Source organism: Tripterygium wilfordii, chromosome 22 (assembly GCF_013401445.1).
Source record: "Tripterygium wilfordii isolate XIE 37 chromosome 22, ASM1340144v1, whole genome shotgun sequence".
NCBI classification, from domain to species: domain Eukaryota; kingdom Viridiplantae; phylum Streptophyta; class Magnoliopsida; order Celastrales; family Celastraceae; genus Tripterygium; species Tripterygium wilfordii.
The window spans coordinates 4,413,177-4,433,567 of NC_052253.1; the positions used below are offsets into that span (position 1 = coordinate 4,413,177).

A 20,391-nucleotide genomic window follows, 5' to 3' on the forward strand; every position below is an offset into this window, starting at 1 on the left:
GCCAACAAGGCATTCTGCCGGCCCAGTATCAAACACTCTTTAGAGTGACGTGATCGATACTTCTTCATGCCTTTTCCATTCACCAAACCTTTGGCTGGACCCCCATAACAGTCTGATTCCCAAAGAAAGATCACGGTGGGTCGCAACTCCCAAACAGCCAGCCACCAAACATCGCCTAACGCCGTGGGCTCCACCTCCACGTCACGTATGACCAAATTTGTGTGAGACTTTTTCAGGTCGCCGTCTCACCAACTTTTGTCAACTTCCTCCTTTTATTGCTTTATTTGTAACTCCTACAGTACTACGTGCTGTGCACCAACTTATTCTTTTATCAACAATGTGGCCATTCTCTTAATGTTTGATTACCTAAATGTCGAATCTTTATCACAATATAAGAATGATTCATGGGTTTTCTCATCAACTCCCATTTACCCACCACTCCACACTCCAAATAGGTAAGCGACAGGGGCGAATGAATGTGATTTTTTCTTTTTTTATTGAGGTCTAATCAAAACGGTACTTTTCAAAACTTGTTATTAAGAAACAGAAGAGCTTGTTTTCTCGTGAGCGGGGGTTGGTGGTTTGTTCAAGGTCAAATGAGTGGGGATGCAAACATGGCATCAGATAGATGGTAGGGAGTGGGTGAGTGATTTTTTTTTCCCTTTCTTTGTTCTGGGGTTTACTACTAATTTGGCCATTCTCATAAGTCATAAGTCTTTCATTTCCGGAGAACACTAGGATCGAATCGTATCACAGAAAGACTACTTTCTTTCATCGTCTCCAAGTCTACCCCTCCGTTAGCTCTGTTACCACTTGTGCTCTCTTCCCTAGTTCCCTTACAGGTACAATTGATATCCCATGGTAAATCTCTGTGTTTTTTTTTTTTTTTGGTTTAATCATATTAGCTAGGAAGGAAGTGCGCTTGGCTGTTTGACAACATAAAAAGAATTATGGTTTCTATATCAGAGCAAATCGCTAATTTGTTTATCTTGGCAGATTAACTACAAATCGCGTATGTTATAAGGAATTTGATCTGCTCCTTGTGTACCCATTAAAGAATTTTATCCCAAATTTTCTGGTTGTAGTAAAGTTTGTAACTTTATGACCTTGCAGTCCAACAACCGACGGCGAACATTGTAGGGTTGAAAATGATCATCAACGTTAAGGAGTCGAACATGGTGCGTCCGGCGGAGAAGACGCCGCAGAAGGGGCTGTGGAACGCCAACGTGGACCTGGTGGTGCCCAGATTCCACACCCCGAGTGTCTATTTTTACAGACCGACCGGAGCCTCCAACTTCTTCGATCCTCGAGTGCTCAAGGAGGCCCTGAGCAAGGCCCTGGTGCCGTTCTATCCAATGGCAGGGCGGCTTAGGCGCGATGAGGATGGTCGTATTGAGATCAATTGCAATGCTGAAGGCGTCCAATTGGATGTGGCTGAGACCAACTCTGTCATTGATGATTTTGGTGATTTTGCGCCCACCATGGAGCTCAAGCAGCTCATTCCACCTGTTGATTATTCTGGCGATATAAGTTCTTTTCCTCTCTTGGTGTTGCAGGTATGCATTTATTAATTTTTTTGTCTTACATGTTTTGAGCGATTTAAAATTATTGGTTGAGCAAGTTTTGGATTGGAATATGATCTTGATATTACTCATCTATTGATTACATCATTTATTACCATCTATTCATCTTATCAAATTTTCTATACATGCTGAGGAATCACAAGATTTTCAATCATTGATGTGAACTTCAAACGTTGCTTGAATCTAGCCTGTTGAGAACATTGAATTGAATTTTCAATGTTGAGGAACTGCAAGATTCTTCTCTCATTGAACCTACGCTATTTTAGAACACAACTCTAAGATTGATCTGACAACAATTCAGTGGAACAGTTGAATTGGATTTCGATGTTGCATGTTCGTCTCGTATGCAACTTGTTTTTTAAAATACTTCAACCCTAAGATTGATCTGACAACAATTTCATGTTGTATTCCATGTATGGCTTCTTTGCTTTCATTATCTCCAACTTCATGTTATTTGCAATAAATGCTGAGATTACAGTGGCAATGACATGGTATGATTTTGGTATTAGATGTTGTGTGTGGCAGTGAAGTGTTTGCCATGTCACTTTTGGTGTTGATTATCGTTTTTAAGTTTAGAAAAGGTCTCCTCGTTTTGAAAAATAACCTAATAAACCCTGTAGTGGAGTTGTTTGACTGGTTTCTATAGCTCCAGCTTCCGCTGTCTTGTTTAGATGTTCAAATACTCCTCCTCCAAAGCTTACCGATGGGAAAAAAGGCATAGAAATCTATGCCATTTCTAACACCGCCAAAGCAACCTCTATAGTAGATCTCCTATAGTAGAACTGCTTCTGTAGTTGTAATCATTTAAGGGTAGCATGACACAAACTTGTGGTAGTTTCTAATGTTCAGTGTTTTGTGCGGCTAATAGAAAATTCAAAAGAGGCGGTGGCTAGAGGGTGAAAACCACCAAGTCAGGTTGCATATTACTTCACGTGTTTGTACGATTTATCCACAGCGGTTATTTTGCTTAGACCTAAAGGCAAATGCCCGTCTTGAAAATCCCTCACTGCCGAGCTTATACCTGTTTGACATCATCTTCAATTTCATATTAGCATTAAACTCCACAGCCATTTATGCGGTTAAGTTTTTTTGTATTCACATTTAAATCCAGAGTCACTCATGTAAGTTTTTGGTTTTGATTCTTGTTAGATCACATACTTCAAGTGTGGGGGAGTCTCCCTTGGTGTTGGCATGCAACATCATGTGGCAGATGGATTTTCTGGTCTTCACTTTGTGAACACATGGTCAGATATGTCTCGTGGTCTGGAGCTCACAATTCCACCATTCATCGACCGTACCATAGTCCGAGCACGGGACCCACCTCAGCCACAATTCCCTCATATTGAGTACCAACCGCCTCCATCCTTGAAAGCTCCTCTTGAAGCAACAAAACCCCATTCTGGTCCTGAAAGCACAGCTGTGGGCATTTTCAAGTTGACTCGTGACCAGCTTATGACCCTCAAAGGCAAAAGCAAGGAAAATGGTAATACAGTCAACTACAGCTCATATGAGATGTTGGCCGGTCATCTATGGAGGTCTGCATGCAGGGCACGTGGTCTAGCTGACAATCAGGAGACTAAATTGTACATTGCAACAGATGGGCGGTCAAGATTGCAACCTCCTCTGCCTCTCGGCTACTTTGGCAATGTAATCTTTACTACCACACCAATTGCTGTAGCAGGGGATCTCCAATCAAAACCAGCATGGTACTCGGCAAGCCAGATTCATGACGCGTTGGCCAGGATGGATAACGATTACTTAAGGTCAGCCCTTGATTACCTAGAGCTGCAACCCGACTTATCAAAGCTTGTACGTGGGGCTCATACTTTTAGGTGTCCGAATCTTGGTATAACTAGCTGGATAAGGCTGCCGATTCATGATGCAGATTTTGGTTGGGGTAGGCCGATTTTTATGGGGCCTGGTGGGATTGCATACGAGGGGTTGTCATTTATCTTACCAAGTCCGACCAATGATGGGAGCTTATCCGTGGCCATCTCTTTGCAATCTGAACACATGAAACTGTTTGAGAAGTTCATATATGACATTTAAGAAGATGAGTTTTTTGGAGAGCTCATCAATCCGCAGAGCGAAGCAGCAGCTGGCCAGATGGAGAAAATCAGAATTTCTCTCTCTCTCTCTCTATTCTACTTCTCTCTAATCTCTATACATTGTTGATGTCTACTCATAAGTCATACCATCTGAAGTCGCACGCTCTTTGCGTTCGTACACAAATGTGAACCTCAGGAAAGTAAGTGTATCACTAATTCGATACCTCAAAGTTTATTTTATTTTGTCTCAATTTTTACTTGTTGATTTAAACTTTCAGAACAGTTACCTTCTTTTTCCTTGGATGCTTTGTTTTGTGGTCTAAGATGCCTCTTTAACCATTGTCATAATAATGAGGTTGAGAACATTAATTGTTCTATACGAACCATTTGATTTGCTGTTGAAGATTAGGTTTTTTCTTGCATTTCAAGCCTTTGAATGATTACTGGTTCTGCAGAATGTAATATTGAAGATGTGTAGAAAGAAGATAGTACATGTAGAAAGTATGGTTTTTAGAAAATATTACATTTTGTCTTTTAACTATACTTGAGTTAGTATTTTTTTTTCCTCTTAATTTTGTCCTTCACATAGATTCGACGCCGGAAAAATCTAATGTGACATCTACACTAACACTGATTGGACAACGAACATGGTACTTTCAAGTAGTTGAGTAACGAAATTAGGAGGAAAAATACTTGTAAGGATGAAAAATGGAAGTAGAGGTATACTTGCTTTTGATAAGATCTTTAGACTTCCATGGATGTCTTGCTCTTTGCCTTGCTTTAATTTGCATTACATGGTTTTGAGGTGTAGAGAACTCTGTTTTGAATTTCATAACATGGTTGTCAGTTGTAGTGAACTCTCTACTCTCTTTGAATCTGAGTAAAATGGAGACCCTTTTATTCGCACCACGGAGCGATAACTCAGTTGGTTATATCTCTGGGTTTCGGCATGCCACAAAGTTCAAGAGTTTGAACCAACTGAGAGTATAATTCCCTGAAGTTTTTTTGATCCCGTGGGCTTTAGGATCCACATCCGGGGAGGCATTAGGAGCCCCATTTTCACTTGCATGGTTTCGGCCTAGTGTTATCTGTCGTATGCGTGGTGCAAGTTGTTCTGACAGCCCAAAGTTTTCGCCCACTCAACTGTCCAATAGACATGTTGGGCTGGGTTGGTTTGTTCCTCCGGTTACCCCAAAAAAAAATTGTGGAGTTGAAAACTTGAATTTACCAAATCACTAGCCAAAGTGAAATCACAATACCCAACTCATACTAGCTCCTTCAAGGAACACAAGAACCATTTTACTAGAATGCATAATCAACAAAAACTCTAAGACATGTTTATCAGAAAACACAACTCAAATGTGAAAAGCAAGAGGTGATCCTTGTAGGGACTCTTTTCCAGAAAGCTGTCTTAAGGTGTTTTAAAGAGAGAAGAAAATGGGAATTACTAGGATTAAGGCCATGCTCACATGCAGCATAGGGTGGTTTAAGATTAGGGATGCCGATTTTGCCAATGATGAAGCATCATTTTTTTGATGGTTTTCTGGTCGACGATCAATGTTTCCACCACCGCCTCTGTGAGCTCCCTTCCCTCCTCCTTGTGCTCTTCCAGTATGAAAAATTTCATGGTGTTCCTCAAATTCTCCTCTTTCACCATCTCCATAAGCTCCGATCGTCCCGTTTATGCCTGCCATTACAAGAAGCAAGAATCACTTTTATGTAGCAGAAGTGCTTCAATGAAGTTATTCTTAATTTGAAGATCAAAATTCAAAAGAAAGCATACCATGAACTGCCTGTTCTTGTTCTTCTCTGGATAAGCTTTCCGGAGCAGAAATCACCAGGGTCTGCACACACAAGATGACTATAAACCATGCTCCAAGTCTTAACTCCATTGTTCTCGGATGCCCTGTTCTGTGGTCTAAGGTATCTTGTCCAATAGGAGCTACCCCTATGAGAGTAAATATAGTATCATAGAGGAATCAAAATCTCAGGCTGAAATGTAAAATTGAAACTTAACAATTACTAACCGAATGGGTCGCATTTCTTTAACAACTTGGGTGATAGTCTAGTGGTGAATCTCTATGAGATTAAACTGTATGAATTCGGAAGGTCTTGAGTTCGATTCTCACTAAGAGCAGTACCCTTATGGCCACATGTTGGGTTTAAACCCAACTTATACTCTCATTAGATGATAAACTTTTATGTGTGCGGGCATGCGTTTAGGTCTATATCGGATGTCCAAAGAATAAGATTGTATATATCATTCTTGGTTATCAAAAACAAATCATTGTGCTCAATCTAACACAACTTGTTTAATTTTCCTTTTAAGATTAGGTTCTTTCTTTCTCAACCTTTTGGCCGTGAAAAGACTATTTCTTTTCCTATGCTGGTGGAAAGAATCCATGAAGCTTCCTTGCTATCTTTTAACGCTAGAATAATCTGCCATCAGATCTTCAAATTGGCTGAATAAAGTTGCAAATGGAATAAGATACTCAGCTTTCTTCTCTCTCACAAAATATTGATTTGAATACAAATTCTTGTCTAATAAAGTTAGGAAGGTTAAGAGAACAGTTGAAGATATATAACTGTTGGAGCACACACCGCCGCAAGGTCGACATTGGAAAAACAAGTGTGTAGCTTTATATACATGTGGATGGACCCTAACTTTTGAGCTATATAGCTTTTTGAGTTAAGATGGGGCATCATCCCCTTATGTCCAAAATGTCCGTTTTAGGCCCATGTAATATGAACTCGCCCTTGGTTCATATGCTCAACATGGTATCACTACAAGGTTGCGGGAGTGTATTGAGCTTCTGAACACAAAGGGATGTGATAAGTAGGATGGTTTGAGGATGTGGGGATATCTATGTGAGAAGTGTTGAAGCGCACACCACCGCAGGTCCACAAGTCCCACATCGAAAAAACAAGGGAAGGGTATGTGTGTGACTTTATATACGTCTGGATGGGCCACTCATGTAACGTTGGCTTACCTCTGTCCATATTCTCAACAATAACAAAGCAGTACCTTTTTATGAGCATCTGCTTATGCAAGAGTCCTGTCTAGCAATCCAGATATGGAAAATATGAATTTATATACTAATACTTACATGTCTTCAGCAGAGTTATGCCAGATGTGAAATTTCAATCTAAAATAAAATTTATTGATAGGTGAGCCCTGAGTTTCATATGTCCACAGCTACATAGAATGTAAATATATCATCCACTGTAACACATCCATAGTTCATAATAGAATTATAAACATGAAACATGTGAATCGTACATGTCAGGTGAGATTATTCACTCCATCAAAAACACCAATATCAGAGAGAGATGGGTTCCGTGGAAGCAAGCAAGAAGAAGAACCCTCATGCCGTAGTGATCCCATTTCCATTGCAAGGTCACATAAACCCCACTCTCAAGCTCACAATCTGCCTTTCACAGCGATCAGCTTCTTGATCCGAGTGAAAAGAGGAGGAAAGGGTTGGCTTCGGTGGGGAAGATGCCCAAAGCACAGAATGTAGTTTTTCCAGCAAGGAGATATAGAGAAAGTTCCGGTTCCATATGGGTTTTTTTTTTTTTTTTTTCCATATAATGATAATTATATTTGTATAGCAATCATTTGTAGTTTGTACACCTATGAATTTTTATAAAAAAATTAATTATTTCCATCTTGGAAGTTACTTTTCACATGTAAAACTTGATTTAACGATCGACCCACCAAATCAGGGGTTGATAGATCGAAATCGGCAAAATCTGTCCGGATGATCAAATTGAAACAAATTAAATATTGAGTTATTAAATTGACACAATTTAATTTCCAGGAACCAAATTGAAACACTGACCACATCTTCTATTGACTCCTTCAAAGGAATTTACTATAACAAGCCCAACACTCACAAAGCAATCTCTCATTGTTGTCTCTCTTTGAAAATGACCAGTTTCAAGAATCCACCACCCCAGAATCAGTCTTATTACAACTCCCTCCATGTCAACGAAAACCCAAAAACAGTCTCAGTTGCATGGATAAGCCCAACTCTGATAATAAAGAAAATGTCATATAACATGGTTTTGGAGATATATAATTCATATCTAGCATGAAAAAAATGCCATGGAGATTACTGTTAGTGTTGATAATGCCTAGATACCATATCATCACTATGTCAACCCTCTTTAGAGCATGTAAAAATATAAGTCCAACTTGAGAAGATATTGTCGGCTCTAGGCTTAAGGCCCGCACGATTTTGCCCTTAAAAGAATAGTCTCGGTTTAGACTTTAGAGAGATTGGATCTTTACTTATTGAACATTTCACACCTAACCAATGTGGGATGTAAGTCTTGTTAATCTAAACGCTCTGAATACTTGCACACAAAATGTAGAGTATATATACAGAGGCTTTTGTCCACACATTTTGATGCAAACACAGAAACCACAAAGAAGCCGAACAACAACACAATTTCCACCAGATCAATTCACCAAGAATTGATAAGCGGAACTTTAGAGAAACTCTTCTCCGTTTTGTTTTATTTAATCAAAAGATAGCTGTCTTCAATAAAGGCTTACAAAAGTCTTAAATACGTCCAGCAAACCCTCAAAAACAAATATGCTAATTAATAGGAAATAAAAAAAAAACGTAGTAATAAGGAGTTCCAAACACATGCAAACTGTTAGATATAAAAGGCAACACAAGATTGCCGTAATCAATCTCAATCTTCAGTCAATGTCCTTTGCCAAGGTCCCACACCATGTAGAAGTGCTCGGCAGCTGCTGCAACTGCATCACATTTGAAACTGATTTTCTTTAGGCATTTATTCTGGGTGGTTGACTTTAAGCATACAAATCAATCATCTTTTGAGAGCAATGCTTCATGCACCAAATGTTCTAAATTCAACAGTGATGAACCATTAGAACAAACAGCCTCTTCTGCTTTCACCTTCAATTCCATGGCCTTTTTCCTCATCTCACTTCCCTTCTGTCCCTGCATTAGTCCCCTCACAAGCTTCTCCACTTCATCTCTCTTCACATCATTATTTATTTCCTCAGCCACACCCCAGTCGGAGCAAGCACGCATGCTGTTTGTTGGTTGGTCTGAAAAGAATGGCCAACAAAGCATGGGGACACCACTGCTTATGCTTTCAAGCATTGAGTTCCATCCACTGTGTGTCAAAAACCCTCCTATTGAAGGGTGTTTGAGGACTTTCTCTTGTGGACACCAACCTGCCAAAAAGCCCCTCCCTTCAGTATCTGTTTTGAATTCTTGAGGTAGAATTGCCTTTTCTCCCATAATTAGATCTGGCCTGACTATCCACAAGAAGTTTTGCTTACTATTAGCAAGTCCCCAAGCAAACTCTAAGAGTTGCTGAGGTGTTATGACTGTGATGCTGCCAAAGTTTACATAAATAACTGAGTTGGGTTCCTTGGTGTCAAGCCATTTAAGGCATTCAGGCTCTTCTTTCCATAAGTTGAATTCAATTGAGTTCAGACTACTACTTTCAGGAATCTGACTGAGGAGCAAGTGGAGAGGTGCAATGGTGAAGATGGGAGGAAACTTTGGCTTGAGGATGTCCAAGACTTCATTCTCCAGTTCATCAAAAGTATGCAAGATGATTGCAGTGGCTCTTTGAGCCCTTTCAACTTCTACTTTGAAGAAATTTAGAAAGAGATCATTTGGATCTGCTGTTCTAATGAAGCTTGGAAGGTCTCTCAATCTGATGTTTTTCTTCCCAGGTATCCATTCTATTGATGTATTCTCTAAATAGCCATTATTCAGATAGCTCTCATCTGGAATAATAAAAGAAATAGAAAGTATTTATTATTTATTTTTAAAAAAATGAAATACTTGGAGAAAACACTTTATGTGATAAAAGATTTACCTTTAAATGAAGAGACACCTCTTTCCATTAGATCAAAAAACTTTGTAAACCCCATGAAGCTGCTTGCATTATATGTCCAGAAGAAAACATTTGGAATTCCAAGTTCTTCAGAGACCTCAACAGTGAAGGACATGAGACCACTGGACACAATACAAGAAACTGGAGGCATTGTAGCATTCTCATTGAGTCTCAATACAAGATTGCGAAATGGGAGTAAGCAGTTCTTCCTTGTAGAATCAACAAGTGAGGGTACATGTTGGGAAGAGTCTAAGTTGGTCAAAGGAAGGCCATCTGGGATTGTTTCAAAACAAAAGTCTGGCAATCCTTGAAGGGCTTCAGGGCCTCTGGACTTGGCTAAGCGTTTGTGGTTGAATTCAGTGTTCACAAATGTTATGTGAAAGCCCTTGTAATGAAGAAGCTTTGCTAGCTTGAGAGTAGGGTTTATGTGACCTTGCAATGGAAATGGGATCACCACTGCATGAGGCTTCTTCTTCTTGCTTGCTTCCATGGAACCCATCTCTCTCTGATATTGGTGAGTTACAATGGACAGTCAACACACATTAACACATGCATATATAAAAGGTATTTGATGGAGTGATTAGTACTCTCACCTAACATGCACGAATCACATGTTTATTAGATTGGGTGCGTCTAAATGCACATCCTTTTTATTCGGTACGCACACCTTATTAAATGTGATGATTTGACACTTTTATTTCTATCTCTGTATCCATAATATCATCTCGAAATTTGTTCATGTGGCTGTGGAGAGATCATGTTTCAAGAAAATCACAAGAATCTGTCAGATCTAGCTTTTCAATTATTTGTGTGATGATGTAGTGTAGGGCAGCTCCAAGACAACATGTTTTGTCTGGTTTGTAGACTCATCATAACCAAACTACAAGAAAGATGGGCCTGCGCGGAGATTTGAAAATCTCTCCAGAACCCTCTGGTTTTCCCTCGGACTGCACACATTTTCATAATTTCACCGTCTATAATCCGAATTTGATCAATTAAGTATGTTCGAAATCCAATCGAGATTGAGGTCCAAACATATAAATATTTTTTAAACGTGTGTTGTTGTCCAACTTATAATCGATTATTTGTCACCCCTAGTTTCCGCCATATTGAATGAGTCGGGATTTTCTCTCATGACATTGCTAATGTAATGCCTACTTTAATACTTTTCCCGTATACCCTGCACATCATACATGTATATATTAATAATTCACCTTAATCACAATTAATCTTATAACAACACATTACCGTCAAGATTCCTAAAATAAATTCCTCATATTGATGTGAGGTAACATTTGATTAGGTGTTGATACTAACTTGTAAAATTCGACTCAAAAGAGATAGGGATCCCAGTAGATGGAATCACAATCATCTCAGTAAAGAATCTTATCCCTTGATTGATGTAAGTGTAGGATCCCATAAAACCTGGTGATTGAATTAGAGAGTGACATATCATTCATTTATAAGGTAAATGTCTACATATGGAAGAGTTAGTCCCCTAATTTGCCTCATATGTTAGGTAAAAGTTTAGGGGCTAAATGAGTCTTTTTTCTGAAGTACGAGATCTTTTTTAATCTTAAAATTACAAATTAAATAATTCACATTTTTTTTTACCACATCAGTGCACTTTTAATGAAAATATGGATTAACGGAGATCGATACGCAAAGTAGACTGACTTATTTATCCCGAAATTTTATATAGTGACTTGTTTGAATTTTTTTTTATCAAAGTAGAATGGCTTTTTCCAAACTTATCCCCTTTTACTTTTGGAAATTTTGATAAGGAATTGAGTTATCTCATTTTATATTGGATAGACGTGTACCAACTCTTCAAAATCTCTAGTTAGCTGAATAGACGATGAATTCTAGGTTATTTTAGGCAGCTAGTTTAACATTTGAGTGGGTAGTGTTCTTGGGCCGAACTTTCAGGCCCATAATCAGAATAAGGATCACGGCCCAGGCCCAAGAAAAATGAGGATATGCTCCTGCAAATCCTGTAAGAAGGAAGTTGAGTAATCTTCAGCTCTCCCTTCACATGCAAAGCATGCGGTCAACGCAGAGACAACTGTAGCCATAAAATGAGAAATCTGAGCCGTTGAAATGATTGATCTTTTGATGGTGCCGTCATCTGTTTACACACTACAACTACCGTTGACGACAGCAACGTTTATCTTCATCATCCCTTGTTGTCTCAAGTCATATATAACAACCGAAATTAAGAATTTCAACCAACTCCTGATTTCTTTTTCCAATGGAAAAACCGAACAATTTGGGTGGTGGGGCTTTGGATGGGTTCTCTCCGGTCTCTGCTACTCGGATACATTGGAATTCTCGAAAGAGATCAGGTATTTCTTTTAATTTCCAGGTCTTACTCTGTTTTACCATCTGTCTGTTTGGTTCTGAATTTGATTCATTGATGAGAGGGGAATGAAGCTTACTTACCCAAAATTTCCTGCTCTGTTGATATCTTCATGATTTAAGACATACCCATCAACCCATATGTGGAAATTTGAATGATTTTTCATGTTATCATCTTGATTTATGAAGATAATTCTGTTTTTTTACCCATATCAGCACGCCAATTTCTCTTCTTTTTTTTTCTCAACTGAAATGCAGAGAAAGCTGAACCGCAATCATGGGGCTTTCTTATTATGACTCTCTCTGTTTACTTTGCTGATACGTTAATTTACTGCCTTTGTTTTGCTGACCGATCTCTCCTCTTTTATTTATTTTTCCTTCATTATATGGTTTTAATTAATTATTCTTATTGAAAACTACAAGTAGCTAAGATGTCATTCATGTGTGTGATGTGTGTGTGTGGTATTGGAGCCTTCCCTCCCTATTCAAAAGAAAATATCTTATTGGGAAACTAATTATATGTATTAACTTATATTAATTAAAGTAAATATTTTATGAAGACATATTTAAAAAAATGATATTTATTTTCTGGTTTATTTTAGTACCATTAATAAAATTTTTACCAAAGCATCTCTTTCTAATATTCTATGAATGATTCCACCAATTTCAATGACTTCTCTCTCTCTCTCTCTCTCTCTCTAATCCACAATACTTGGAAAAAAATGTGAACACTTCTAATTAAGAATTGACATATCATATTTGCATGTTTATATACTTTTGGTGTTATTTATGATTGAACATCTTACCTACCATGCTCATTGTGTTGTTGCCAGAGCGCAATCTTCCACAAGTGTTTCCATCCTTTTCTTTTCATGGTTTGGCAAACAAAAAAGTCTAAATGATACTTTCTCAACAATAAAGGGTTTATTAGGTCAACTCCCCAAAACACACACTGCACACGCAAAAAAAAAAAAAAAGTAGAGAGAAAGAGGAAGGAAGTATGTTATAAAGTGGGATGTCATAAAATGTCTGCGGATGATGTGAATGTGAACATTCATTGGCTTGATGTTGTATAGGTTTTAAGAGACAGGATTTTCTGATGAGGTAGGAGTGGAACTTGACAAATGCTGGCCATTTGATGTCACAAAATGAAGCCAACTCTTATTTATTTTGGTGTAAGTGGTTGTGGGTGATGATTTGATTTTATAATGATGCTGCTTTGGATTCTTTTTCAAGCAGGGGAGGTAGCAGATGATTGTTTTGAGGTTGATATATATAATGTTAATACATTCTCCTACCCAGACATGTTTTACAACTATTTTTGTGGGGCCATAGCAGTACTTGTGCAGTTGTGCTTTATATCTGCTCTTTCAATATTTTTATCATATCTGCCACTTTCTTCTGTTTATGCTCTTTTGTTCTGCAAGTAGGGATTGTTTTTGAAGAGTAGTTTAAGTATCTTCCTTCTGCTCCACAATTAAGCATCTTGTGTCTGAAGTTCAGTCTTGGTTGTGTATTGTAATGGTCTGTATAGAGCATCGGTAGGTTCATTCATCCAACACCTTACCATAATATCTGTTTGATCCATCGGAGACAACTTCAATGAGTCCACTTCAATCAACACTATTTGTTGAGCGGATTTGGCATCTTGGTCTATGTTTTCAATGTTTCATATCATGATTGCAGATTTGCATAGAATACACCATGTTTATTTCCCCCTTTTTCATCTTGTTAAGTGATCCGATGTCCTTCTCAAGCACCTCAAATTATCTGGTGTAGTGTATAATGTAGCAGTATTTATATGTAGTCTAGATTTACAGTGTCTAAAACTTCTTGGAACTAGAATGGTGACTTCTTTCCTACAGCTAGCGGGAGGATGTTGAATGATTTGACGGAAGAAATAGCTAATGAAACACCCAGCAAAGAGGAAACAACACCGAACGATGAAAAGATGGAGGAGCCAACTCCCAATTCAGCTGAACTTTCTGAGCGTCGGAAGGCTCTTTTCGAGCCATTGGAACCAGTAAATGGTCGAAAACCATCAAACGAGTCTTTACTCCCTCCTCCAGACTTTGACGCTGCAAGTTATCCCCGAGGGTGGCTGGTTGGAAAGAAGCGGAAGCTTGTTAACGTGGATGTAGTTGAGAGCATGCGGAGGATTGCCGTTCAGGAGATGAACAGAAAGGTAAATTTTGGAAATTATCCATGTACATTGGCATGTTCAGAATAAAGCGCGACTAGTTAATTCTGCAGGATCGAGAAATTAATGGCGTCAATGAGCAGTTGGACGAGGACGCACGGTGCCTAGAACATCTGCAACTACAGCTTCTGGACGAGAGGAGCAAACGAACAGAAGTAGAAAGAGAAAATGCTATGCTGCAAGACCAGATCTCCATGTTGATGAACATGCTACAGGAAAATGAGCCAGTGGACGATGAAGACCCTGAGGAACCCTAGATACTGTCCCTGTTAGGAGTAAGGTTTTCTGATATATATACACACATACATACCAGTGTTCTGCATTGTAGTGTGGTCAGTGCATGCTGCCATAACTTGTAACTATGAATATCTTATCGCACAAGAAAGCTCTATGCAAGTCATTTTTTATTTGTCAATCGATCTGTAGTAACAATCAGTTGTAAAATTTCATAGACTCAGTTTCAACAATGGCTTCTTCTCAATTTATCTCTCAGCATAGGAGTAAAGAGAAAAATAACCTCTTTCACTAGATGTACCATGTACACCACTACACCAGTCACCTTCATCAGCTCTCATGCAAACATGGGAGAATTCTTCATCAATATAAATTTCCATATCCCCCATGCCATCATAACTTTATCAAAGAAAAAAAAAAGATCAGACATTATTACCTTAAATCTGCGTCAGACTCTTCAAGAATTGCTTCTCCTTAAACCATCCGATACTCCCAAAAGGAAGGGAAAAAAAACACACTAAGAATAAGGGGTCTGTTTGGGAACCACGTGCTGTTTTTAGTTTCCAAAACCCATTTGGAGTTTAATTTCGGAAAAAGATTTAAGAAATAAAATGTGCTGTTTTTATTTTGAGCACAATGGGCCGGAGATTTCCTCGGCGCAAAGGATCATGGAATGGCCCCATACATTTGTAAATGGGCTGGACAGGGCTGTCCATTATTTGGCCTACCAACGAGTTTATTTCAAAAATATGCTAGCCTAAGGTAAAATTATCAAATATAAATTAGTGTCAACTTTAAAAGTATTGCACACCTAAGCCACTATTAAAATGATAAGGATGATGTTTATCACACTGGTGACAATAGTTTTAATCCCCTTCTCATTTCAAAAAATTTGACAGTTTATAAACTAGTTTATTTTTCATCAATTCAGTATTTGACAAAGTGCCATACATGTCTTTTAAGAGCACATGTGCATGCGCATGCTGCTTCAAAAATGTCAAAAGTGAGCTTCTTTCTTTGAAGAGATCCATAGATGGATAGCTTTAATCACACCTTGATTTTTTCCAAAGATATCTCGTCAATTGATTTTTACAAGGAGTAGTTAACTTAGATTGGAGTGTCTTTGAAAAAACCGGGGTGTGACTAAAACTACCCTCGATAGATAGCTATATGGGCTGACCATAACTCTTCAGGCCCATCAGTGTGACATATGGGCTATAGCTAATAGCTGTAAGTGTAGAAGCCCATCAATAACTTTCTGTAGTCAATCTAGACTTACAATGTCAATATGCCTCCAACTGCTATTAAACATGTAAAAAAAATAAAAAAAGACTTGGAAGTACAGTATCAGATACATACCTAATTGTAAGATTATAGTCTTGATTTCTATAATCCAAACCACACAAGTATATATATTCACTATGTTACACAGGCTAAGAACACATGAATATCATCAAAATCAAGCATGCGATTTATCGAGCTCGGTTAACTCTTCTTGATCCCCCTCCTCTAAGTTTGTATACTGTTCTGCACAAGGTCCATACCACCAACTACAAACAACAAAATAGAGCAAGTTAATGAAGCTCAATATGGCAAGAACCCAGTAGTAATTGTCATAGTGACCCTTGTTGATGTTGCTTGAAACCCAACTTTCTTTTCCTCCTTTGGAAGTAATGTGATCCATACTGCTCAAAATCACACTTGCTAGCAAGTTAGCCACAGCCATGCCGAGTCCGAATAGAGCAGAAGCAATGCTTGACATACTCCTTGGGAACTCTGAGTAATAGAACTCTGTTTGGCCTATAGCATTGAAGGCTTCAGCTAAACCATTCAAGCAGTGTTGTGGTGCAAGCCACATTGCATTCATGTCCATAAGTACTGCTTGAGGATTGTTTGCAAAACCTTCCCTGATTGCTCTTCTGCGTCGAATGCTCTCAACGATTGCTGAAACTGCCATGGAAAGGAAGGAAAAGAATATCCCGATTCCCATTCTTAGTTTAACACCTAGTATTACAGGTTTACCTTTGATCTTCGATGCTACGGGAAGGATTACTCGATCGTAGAGAAGTATCCAAATGGTTAGAGTAATAATTGTGAACATCCCAAATGAGCCAGCCGGTATTTGGAATCCTGAAGTGACATGTCGGTTCATTGAATTGGCTTGGAGCAATGGGAATGAGCTTTGGCTAATGTTTATCGACATTAGGACCCCTGTAGACCATAATGGGATCACCTTGATGAGTGCTTTGAGCTCTTCTACTTGCTCTATTGTGCAAAGCTGCCAAGGGTTTGAAGCCGATCCATCTGGTGCTAAATCTTGTTCTGGATTACTGATGATGCAAGATTTATTCAAGAACCTGGTAGAATTAATTTGACAAGATTAGTTGAAATCAGCGACCAAAGTACTAGACGAATTTGATTACATCGATTATATTGATCAAGTGATACCTTAATTTATCCGTTGGCGCAACAAGGTTTGAGTCTTTCTTCTGATGGTAACCTCCTTTTGAATTTAGAGGAGGGAACGGAAGCTTTCTATTTTTATAGGAAGCGACAACCACCTGAACAAAACCTGTGAATAAACTTTGTTTTCCTTTTCGCTTGATATAAAGGGGAGATGCAAGGAAGAACACCAATGCTGAGAAGAACATGATAATAGCAGGAACTCCAAATCCTACTTTCCATCCGAGATGTTCTTGAATATACACAATACCAGTCAAAGCAATCAGCACAGCAACAGATGAGGAGGCATAGTACCAACCAAAGAAACTCTCCAAGACCCTCTTGTCTCCAGAGCGAACTTTATCGTGCAACTGATCTGCACCAAATGCCAAGGAACATGGCCTAATGCCACCAGCTCCAATTGATATAAGAACAAAGGAGGATATTAGAAAGGTCATTTGTCCTGTTGTTGGAGATTCGCAAACATTGGTTGATTGATTGCAAGGTGGAGGCTTTACGTGTGGAACCATTGTTGTAGACCATAAGAGAACTGTTCCCTGAATCATTCAATACTTCATGAGACTATTAATATACACGCGCCCAGAAGACAACCAGAACACAAGGGCAATATATTTTATGGTTCTAACGCAGACAAGGAAAATATATCAGAATGATGCACAATGACTAAGGTGGGTATTAACTATAACACACTTTAAAAACTCAAGCGTGCGCGTGCTATTTGCAACCACCATTACTAGCTTCAATTCTTAGTATAAGGCTTGGATTATGGTGATCATGATTAATAGCTTGAATTCTTGCAGAGTTTTGTCCATTAAAACATCATATATATGACTAGTTATGCATCCACTTACATGTACGACCACGAATTAGAACAAAGCAGATCACAGACTGCTTGGCAAAATACAATCCATTCAACTTATGCTCAATATTCAATAACAAGCTAACCAAAACCAAATATACAAATAGAGAGAAACTGATGTGGCAAAAGATTAAATAGTCATCAAACCATTTGTTTTAAAAGAATCCCAACTCGATGATCGGTAACAAGCTTCATTAATAATCATCCTAATCGCCAGAATTTAGTGTATAATACAGATTGGGGCCCTGTGCCTAGCACAGTAGCACATCATTTCATGTGTTTGATCTTAGGTACAAAGTTAGATCCGAAATCCAAAGCCAAAGCCAAAGCCAAGTCTTAATAAATACAATTCTTCTGTATTTTGTCAGAATCAATGTCATACACTCGTACTCATAAACAACACACACTGATGCTTCATCAATTGTTTAGCATTTCAATGTAGCCCAGGACAACTACCAATTAGAGAATAATAACTGGCCTGCTCACCAATTTCATGCAATGTTAAAGAAGACAAATTTAAGAAGCAGAAGATCAGTGTTACCGAGAAACTGGCGATAGAGCCCAAGGCAATGGTGAGGAAGCGCCCCAAATAGGAATCAGAAACAAAGGCCCCCAAAAGAGGCAAGAAATTTGTCGCAGCTGACCAGAAGAAGAGTATGTTGGTGCCTTTAGCTACTGACACTCTGTAATCTCTCATCAAGTAGAGTATCATGTTAGGCATCAACCCATAGCTTGAAACCTTCTCAAACGCCTCATTTGCTGCATAAATATATATACAACCAAACCCAACATAAATCAAACATGTAAAACCATATAAATATACAGATGAATTAGAGATCAAACGCCTATACCTATGATAAATGGCATGGTGACTAGGCCTCCTTTTGGTCTCTTTGTAGTCTGCTGGGGGTTCATCTCTCTCTGATCTGAATTGGGTTCTCCCATTTTCTTTGGCACAATTTGTCGAACACAACACACACACAAAAACACACAGAGGAAGAGGGAGAGGGAGAGGGAGAGGGAATACTAACAAAATCTTTTGTCTTGTGGTTTCATGAACTTACATGATTTTTAGTCGAAAGGAGAAGCAATGCATGACTAGTTAGGTAGCTAGCGTGTGTCAGTTACTATAATACACAATAGATACCTATTTATATACACATTGCATCATAATATTAGGGTCCAAGACGTTACCCCACCTAATATATGGGGTAGACTGTTTTCGATAACTGAACATGTGACCTCTAAGATACGGTTGCATTTCTACAATTTTACCATTGGAACAACGTTCTCGAGGGAACACGGATCTTCGCTATAACTGTTTTTTCATTACCCGAATAGAAGCGAGAAGTCTTACTAGGAGGGGAAAGTAGTAGCAGCGCACGGAACTCTACCACTTGATCACATATTCGTATGCATGCGCATCTTACTATTATATAAATTAATTGAGTAGGGAAAAACACACCACGATCTGTGCTACACTAGTTGCAGTTTGTATTGTAATCACTTTTTTTCCTTTTTCTTTTCACATTGAAAGAGAAATAAAAGAGAAAAGAAAATCACTTTGAAGTTTAAAAAACTGGCAGGGGCCTCTGACATGTGCTGAAAACAGAAAAATCATACATAAATCTCTCATGTGGGTTTCACTACTGTTGATAAGGTGGTCCACTCTCCATCCTTTGAACTCTAAGTAGTCTTTGACACAAATGCAATGTAAAGAGATCCAATGATGAGAGTGTGTGGGCAAATGCAAAGGAAAAAGGCAAAGGCCATTTGAAATTGGGCCTATTAACAATCTGTATCTGCTTGATTGATGGGTGCAATGCATGCATATGGGGTGTCTTATCAGACAAAAACATTTCAGCAACTGACACCTACAATTCAGCTTCTTCTTTTTCTCTTTTCCTTTCTGGGTTTGTTGAATTTTAAGTTAAAAAGTGTTGTATTGAAAAGCTGTGGAGTAAGGAGTGCATAGAAATTTCCTATTCAAAGTTTGGTTGATGAACACATGGTGGAGACTGGCGATTGGAGAAGATACTAGTTTATGACCCCAATTTGATTATCTGCTTTGTGGTAACCAATTATCCCTTTTGTTATCCACCCTAAAAGCATGATAAGATTACAGACCATATATATATATATATATATATATATATACCATTCATAACCAATGTGAGTTGATTGGACTTGGCTCCAATTTCGATTGCTCAAGCAATGATTTGTTTATTTGAAATAAATTGTACTTCTTTCACATACATGAATTTGTTGAAAATTCAAGCTCGAGCACATCAATAGTAGTGTTCATTCGGCGTCATGCGCTCCACGGATTTGTTCTTCATGAGCTGTCGTCTTTGGTTCTTAGCCCCAAAAAATACGTCATTTTATGAGAGGTGCAACGACTTTACTTATATATCACTCGATTGGTCAATTGGGCTATACCAATCCAATGTGAGAAATTAGTCTTGACACTCCTCACACTTGTGGATAAACCCAACAAGTGGATAGGTAGAGGCGACGTCCAAATAGATCGAGGCTTTAAGTTAATAGCACTTTTGGCCACTGAAAGATGACCTATGTTCCAACTCAGTCTCCCAATTTTGAAATGTTTCAACTCAGTCACTGGAAGTTTCGGATTGTTTCAAATCCCTCACCCGGATAGATTTAACCAAATCTGGGCAGTCAAATAGCTTACATGGCATTTTGACCAGAGATGTCCAAAGCTGATGTGTAATTAAAATTGCCACGTCAAAAAAAAAG

General features: G+C 38.6%; 5 protein-coding genes across 8 annotated transcripts; 2 read left to right on the forward strand and 3 right to left on the reverse strand.

Annotated features, from left to right (window-relative positions):
* The first annotated feature begins 321 nt into the window (after nt 1-321).
* LOC119992065 (shikimate O-hydroxycinnamoyltransferase-like) lies at nt 322-4,053 on the forward strand. 3 transcript variants are annotated; one of them, XM_038838675.1, is made up of 3 exons: nt 322-455; nt 1,114-1,556; nt 2,733-4,053. In XM_038838675.1, the coding sequence occupies exons 1-3, from the start codon at nt 371-373 to the stop codon at nt 3,630-3,632; spliced, it is 1,428 nt and encodes a 475-aa protein (XP_038694603.1). In that variant the 5' UTR covers nt 322-370; the 3' UTR covers nt 3,633-4,053. The 3 variants fall into 3 exon arrangements, with proteins under 3 accessions (XP_038694603.1, XP_038694605.1, XP_038694604.1); XM_038838677.1 differs by lacking the exon at nt 322-455 and adding an exon at nt 509-842 and having other exon boundaries at nt 1,141-1,556; XM_038838676.1 differs by lacking the exon at nt 322-455 and adding an exon at nt 511-842.
* Nucleotides 4,054-4,876: 823 nt separating this feature from the next.
* Nucleotides 4,877-5,571, reverse strand: LOC119992316. Its single transcript, XM_038839032.1, has 2 exons — nt 5,415-5,571; nt 4,877-5,318 (listed from the first exon to the last, which is right to left on the reverse strand). The coding sequence occupies exons 1-2, from the start codon at nt 5,521-5,523 to the stop codon at nt 5,053-5,055; spliced, it is 375 nt and encodes a 124-aa protein (XP_038694960.1). The 5' UTR covers nt 5,524-5,571; the 3' UTR covers nt 4,877-5,052.
* A 2,505-nt stretch (nt 5,572-8,076) lies between these two features.
* Nucleotides 8,077-10,128, reverse strand: LOC119990403 (7-deoxyloganetin glucosyltransferase-like). The gene is made up of 2 exons (XM_038836293.1): nt 9,503-10,128; nt 8,077-9,410 (listed from the first exon to the last, which is right to left on the reverse strand). The coding sequence occupies exons 1-2, from the start codon at nt 10,017-10,019 to the stop codon at nt 8,470-8,472; spliced, it is 1,458 nt and encodes a 485-aa protein (XP_038692221.1). The 5' UTR covers nt 10,020-10,128; the 3' UTR covers nt 8,077-8,469.
* A 1,458-nt stretch (nt 10,129-11,586) lies between these two features.
* LOC119990404 (protein HEADING DATE REPRESSOR 1-like) lies at nt 11,587-14,545 on the forward strand. 2 transcript variants are annotated; one of them, XM_038836295.1, is made up of 3 exons: nt 11,587-11,865; nt 13,722-14,063; nt 14,132-14,545. In XM_038836295.1, exons 1-3 carry the CDS (start codon nt 11,809-11,811, stop codon nt 14,333-14,335), a joined length of 603 nt encoding a protein of 200 aa, XP_038692223.1. In that variant the 5' UTR covers nt 11,587-11,808; the 3' UTR covers nt 14,336-14,545. The 2 variants fall into 2 exon arrangements, with proteins under 2 accessions (XP_038692223.1, XP_038692222.1); XM_038836294.1 differs by having other exon boundaries at nt 11,602-11,865; nt 13,744-14,063.
* Nucleotides 14,546-15,537: 992 nt separating this feature from the next.
* LOC119990974 (protein NRT1/ PTR FAMILY 1.2-like) lies at nt 15,538-18,770 on the reverse strand. The gene is made up of 4 exons (XM_038837126.1): nt 18,486-18,770; nt 18,176-18,393; nt 16,761-17,311; nt 15,538-16,669 (listed from the first exon to the last, which is right to left on the reverse strand). Exons 1-4 carry the CDS (start codon nt 18,577-18,579, stop codon nt 15,772-15,774), a joined length of 1,761 nt encoding a protein of 586 aa, XP_038693054.1. The 5' UTR covers nt 18,580-18,770; the 3' UTR covers nt 15,538-15,771.
* Between the last annotated feature and the right edge of the window lie 1,621 nt (nt 18,771-20,391).